The sequence below is a fragment of the Squalius cephalus genome, assembly GCF_949319135.1.
Source record: "Squalius cephalus genome assembly, chromosome: 2".
Classification (NCBI taxonomy): Eukaryota; Metazoa; Chordata; class Actinopteri; order Cypriniformes; family Leuciscidae; genus Squalius; species Squalius cephalus.
The window spans coordinates 22,530,094-22,536,093 of record NC_137123.1 but is presented as its reverse complement, the minus strand read 5'-3'; the positions used below and the strand labels follow the sequence as shown (position 1 = coordinate 22,536,093).

Below are 6,000 nucleotides of genomic sequence, written 5' to 3'. Positions count from 1 at the left end.
TTTTGTTCATTTTCTCTCTTTTTCTTTTTTTTGCTTTGTGAATGTGCAATAACAAAATAAGGCAACCACCTCATCTACCTGAAGCACAAGTAGCTCTGCATTTCTGAAAGGCTGAAAAAACACTGTAAAAAGACAAACACCCATTCAAATCCACATGAGATATTTTTGGCATTATAGGTGCGTTCACACCATGTTGAAATTACCGTAACTTCAAGGTTTCAACTTGTGAAAAGCATTCACATCCTTGTAGAGCTCGTAATTACAGCTTGTAAAATGGGACTTTTCTCAGAGCTCCTACTTGTATTGTACCACCTGACCCCTGCAGATTAATTTAGGTCTTGATAGTGTCACCATAAAAACGAATAATTCCCAGTCCGAGGACGTGAACAGCTCCGGATAGAACGTCACGTGTTGTCACCTTGAGCCTACAGTAATAATGACAGGGCATGAACGCAGCATATGAAACTCCTCATAAAAGCTCCCTGCCTTCTGTGTTCACTTTCTCACACGCTTCCTCACTGTCACTCATCTTTCACTCTCTTCCCTGTTCACTTCCTCACTCTCTGCCGCTCTCACTTCCACACTCACTTCCTCACTCTCTCTGCCGCTCTCACTTCCTCACTCACTTCCTCACTCTCTCTGCCACTCTCACTTCCTCACTCTCTGCCGCTCTCACGCTCTTACTTCCACACTCACTTCCTCACTCTCTGCCGCTCTCACGCTCTTACTTCCACACTCACTTCCTCACTCTCTGCCGCTCTCACTTCCACACTCACTTCCTCACTCTCTGCCGCTCTCACTTCCTCACTCTCTGCCGCTCTCACTTCCTCACTCTCTGCCGCTCTCACTTCCACACTCACTTCCTCACTCTCTGCCGCTCTCACTTCCTCACTCTCTCTGCCGCTCTCACTTCCTCACTCACTTCCTCACTCACTTCCTCACTCACTTCCTCACTCACTTCCTCACTCACTTCCTCACTCACTTCCTCACTCACTTCCTCACTCACTTCCTCACTCACTTCCTCACTCACTTCCTCACTCTCTCTGCCACTCTCTCTGCCACTCTCACTTCCACACTCACTTCCTCACTCTCTGCCACTCTCACGCTCTTACTTCCACACTCACTTCCTCACTCTCTGCCGCTCTCACTTCCACACTCACTTCCTCACTCTCTGCCGCTCTCACTTCCACACTCACTTCCTCACTCTCTGCCGCTCTCACTTCCACACTCACTTCCTCACTGCCGCTCTCACTTCCTCACTCTCTCTGCCACTCTCACGCTCTTACTTCCACACTCTCTGCCGCTCTCACTTCCTCACTCTGCCGCTCTCACTTCCAAACTCACTTCCTCACTATGCCGCTCTTACTTCCTCACTCTCTTGCCGCTCTCCCTTCCACACTCACTTCCTCACTCTTTGCCACACTCACTTCACACTCACAAGCATGGCAACCTTGCATCAAATACCATCAAAACTAATCTACCATTACAATCTGATCGTTGTAATGGAAATGATAAGACTCCAGGAAGCATCATCACTCCCTCTGAAGTCTTTCTGAACATATGCCATCTTTTATGCCACCTTTAACAATGCATCCTGGGAAAACCATTCTCAGTCTAGATGGCATTTTATGGGAGAAGTTGCCAATGAATGTTCAGGTTGTGATCGTACACACACACACAAACACACCCTAACAAAAAATGTCATTAAATTAAATAAAATTAAATAAAATTCACTAACCAGGCACACTACACACTCTCAAATGAACTGGCATAGTCTGGAAACAGACCAGAACTTAAGTATAGTGGTACACTGGCTCCCACTGTAGACATCACTCTCATGAAACTCCCTTTTAGACATTTAAGATGTAAAATACCAAAACATCTCAAAAGATATAGAGCCCCTAATTTCAGTGGCACAGTTTCTCAAGAAGTGATTCCTCTGCCTCACAGTTCCTGGACCCTGTTGTTGCAGAGTCTTGAGCCGAAAAAAAATAAATTCAAAGGCAAAAAGATAACGATAATAGAGGAGTCACAGTTTTGGTGACAAGTTGTGGTTATTGTAGTGTTAATGGGTCAAAATCACAGTATCTTTGGTGAATTCCCCACAATCTTATTAATTCAGAAGTCTTTTCTTCTGTATCTATCTTTACACTCCTCAGCCACTGGCGAGTCTCTGCTTCTCTTTCCAGTGCCCTTGGACCTCTGGACCCTGCATTACTCCCTTTTCAGGAATCTGACACTCCAGAGAAGTCCATGTTGAGGTCCCTTGTGATGTACTTCCTCTGACGCACCGTCTTCTCTTCATCCTACACAAAATATTTTTAATTTCACCGGTTATGAGGTTAGTTACTGTGTTAACTGTGGGTTAACTTATATATATATATATATATATATATATATATATATATATATATATATAACACTTACTGTTGTGAAGATCCCATTTGGTCCCCATTCTCCAGGAGACTGGTCCTCGGGGTCTTCAGCCTCCTCTTCTTCTTCTTCCTCACCCTCACCCTCACCCTCACCCTCACCCTCCTCCTCTCTCACTGTGTCCATCCCATCCTCCTCGTACTCTGTCGCATAGTCAGACTCCTCTGCTAGACACAAAAACATCAGTTAACCAGAAGTACAATGTACAGCAAGTACATTATATAATACTAACTCTGTCAAGAGTAGCTGAAAAAAAATGTTCTTTGGGTAACTGACCATCAGCTCCTACGTAGCTTTGCACTGGCTCAATCCTGGACACAATTTCAGCTAGATCAGTGAAGTCTGCACTAGGACACGTACACGACTGAAACAAACAGCCAATCACAAGAGAATGATGTTAATAGTCAAAAAAGGGTGATTGAATGATGGCTTGTTTAAATGAGTACTAAGAAAACTCACATCGGTCTTCTTGCTGTCATTATAGTCCGCTGAGCGATGGTCTTTCAGCATGTTATCAATGATGTCCCCACGAGCCCACTCTGTAAACACCAGTTTACCATGCTGGTAACCCACATCCTGAAAGACGACGGAAAACGTTCATTATGCCGTTGTGGGAGGTCATTTACTACTCGGAATAACAGCTATATGCACACTATAATAAATACTCTACTGCTATTATTAACTATACAGTATCATGACGACATATAATAACTTATGGTGTGTTCACACCAAACGCGAAGTGTATTTTCGCATCGCGTTACTCGCTCTAGATTACTCGCGGGATGTTTTTCTTGTTTTTCGCGTCACTCGCGAATAAAAACATCCCGCGAAAAGGAGTGTGTCATCATCATCAACAACAACACAATTTCTTTCTGCCATAATTTTTCCGTCATGTCTGAAATAAATGATATTGCTGCTCTGTACTTGTTGTGGAAGTCCCAAATACGGAGGGAAGCCAAACGCCGACGTGTCTGGGTTCACAGCACCATCCAGAGGCGCACTCAACTCGGTGAATTTCACCGTCTTCACGCGAATTTTCCGCTCGAGTTGAAATTTTTCAACTTGCGCGGAAGACGCGATTGAGGCGATTATCGAGCTTTCGCGGCAAACGCGTCGCTCAATTCGCGTCATTCGCGCCTTTGCATTGACTTTGTATGTAATCTACTCGCGCAAATAATTAAATTCGCGTTTGGTGTGAACACGCCATTAGGCTTTTGAGTTCTTACATAGATTTCATCAAATTTCCCAAAGTCCATAGTCTTAAAGCGGTCAATGGGTGGGCGAATGTACTCGCAGTATGCACTCTTCTTGACAAGTTCCAGCTGTCGTACACAGGATACGTAGGCCAAACGGGACTGGATTTCCGCCATGTCAGGCACCTGAAAGACAGAGGAACCTCTATTATTACAGTAATGTACCAAATGAGAGGGTTCCCTGTATAGTTTACAGCATTCATTTGGAGAGGGTTTTTTTTCCCTAAACAAAATCAGTATCAGTAGATATCATTCTGAGTAATCGGCTATCGGTATTGGACACATTTTTTACATTTAACATCCAACAATATTGACTCACCTTCACTTTCTCGGCCCACGGGTTGATTCGTTTCCATAGCAGCCACCAGCCAGAAAGACTGTCACCGTAGTTACAGAGATCAGTCTCATCCTGGCTGCCCACATCAATGGCGATGACTGTTTTTGTGCCCATATTACGAGCTATGTCCGCTGCAGGGCGTTACAATGCCAGTTGAATGCAAACAAATGCACACGCACACACACAAAGACAGACGTCCACAAGGTAGCAGGAAGAATCAAAGTACTGTTAATATTTCAGACAAAATCCTTCAAGTAATAACTGATCACCAATCAACACTGTTTCACCAAACCCAAAATTGGAAAGCTGACATTTTCATCAGGAATATGACCGGATAAACATCTATGTTCAAAAGTAAGACATTTTTAAAACTAAATGATTTCTAAAAGCTTTCGCTGCATGAGAATTGTGGTGAAACAGCCTTGCAGGTGTTCAAGAGAAACAAAGAATGGAAAAAGACAATCAATGATGACCCAATTAAAAAGTAAGTTGTGCATTACAAAATATTGATCTTTCCAATTAGGTTTATATGTTCAGAGGGATAAAACACAGGTGATCTTCATGCAGGGAATAATTTTGTCTTTGGCAGTGCAAACTGCTCGATTGCTCCGAAATATATCAGATCAAATTATAACATGGAATGTCACATGCAAAATCTTGTCTTTTTCCCTTTAATTACAATGCCCCAAGTTGAAATGCAACATCTGAACTACATGAACTTAGTCTTTCTTCCTAATATGTTGCACTGCAAACTCAAGGACTTTACGCTGTTGCTGTCTGGTGATGTTTAGGGCCATTTTTCTATTCTTTTCTTTTTTCATTTAAATGTATTAAATTGCACTTATATTGTAAAGAAGAGACATCAAATATTTATAATCACATTTAAAGCCCAATCATACACCAGACAACATCATCAACTTACAATGACTGACATTTACAATCTGATCAAATTTCAAGTTTTTAATAGGCTGGTGAAGACTAGAGGTCAAACAGCTGACCATCTTTGTCCACACCACCCAATCCCTGCAAAACTTTATCCATTTGTCTCTGAACAATTCATAAACTGTTCGTCCAAAATACAAAAACAATTTAAAATGTACTGGAAATCTCCCAGATGCCAAATTGACCAATTAGCAAATTAAAATAGACACATATTCCGAGTTCAAATGGATAAAGCAAAACCACTCATTCTACCCTCAAAATTGCAAAGAAAATCACATTATACTTACTTAGAGCCACATAGCTCTTTAAAGCCAAAAATGAACCCAGATTGTGTTTCTAGCCCCAGTGGCCCTCTCTCTGGGGCGTACTTGCCTGGCAGGTTGTTGATGTATCCTCCATCCATGAGCAGGTTCCCATCTTTAGGGTCGCAGAGGGGTGGCAGGTACCCGGAAAGGGTCATGCTCGCCCTGACATAGCGCCACAGGGAGCCTACCACACCGGGAGGGGACAATAACCTCTTAATAACGTCTAAAGAACGTATGCGTAATGCCCCAGCAGCGTTTGGAGGTGACCCTGAAGTCACATTTTTGGTTAGTAGCGCACAGACCAGCAGGGAGATACAGTGATGGTCACCCCAAGGACGGTGTGCGGTGGTTTAGTTTGGCCTACCTCATACAGTGAACCCGACCTTGACAGAAGTAGAGTAAACACCCATGAGGTAAGGCTGACTTATCTTTCAACTCTGCCTTTGTTTCGAACAAAAATGTTCAATTTGTCATTGATTCTGTTTTTAATTGCAATATTCTACCAATTAATTAGCTTATTTTCATCTTAAATTATTCCATGACAATAATGATGTCTTTTTAGGGCAGAGAGGCTTGAGGAGACAGAGTTAAAAGACAAGTCAGTAAACATATTGGGCAATGCCAGCCTGTTCCCGCCTGCAGTACCAGACTGGTACCAGCAGGTGTTAGGAGAGGCGTGACAGTGACATGGGTTGGAAGGAGAGAGATAAATTGAGAGAGGCAAGTGCAT

General features: G+C 43.0%; 1 protein-coding gene across 4 annotated transcripts in view; it reads right to left on the bottom strand.

Moving 5' to 3' along the window:
- Positions 1–6,000, bottom strand: part of pnpla6 (patatin-like phospholipase domain containing 6) — a 34,650-nt gene continuing 28,650 nt past the window's right edge. For 2 of the 4 annotated variants that reach the window (XM_079850689.1, XM_079850692.1), the window contains exons 28-34: positions 5,338–5,454; positions 4,006–4,154; positions 3,660–3,812; positions 2,893–3,009; positions 2,710–2,797; positions 2,428–2,600; positions 1–2,306 (exon numbers count right to left, since the gene is read on the bottom strand). In XM_079850689.1, coding sequence (XP_079706815.1) covers positions 2,226–2,306; positions 2,428–2,600; positions 2,710–2,797; positions 2,893–3,009; positions 3,660–3,812; positions 4,006–4,154; positions 5,338–5,454 — 878 coding nt within the window. In that variant the 3' untranslated portion in view covers positions 1–2,225. The remainder of the gene's footprint in view (positions 2,307–2,427; positions 2,601–2,709; positions 2,798–2,892; positions 3,010–3,659; positions 3,813–4,005; positions 4,155–5,337; positions 5,455–6,000) is intronic. The other 2 variants (XM_079850691.1, XM_079850690.1) reach the window with 2 other exon arrangements.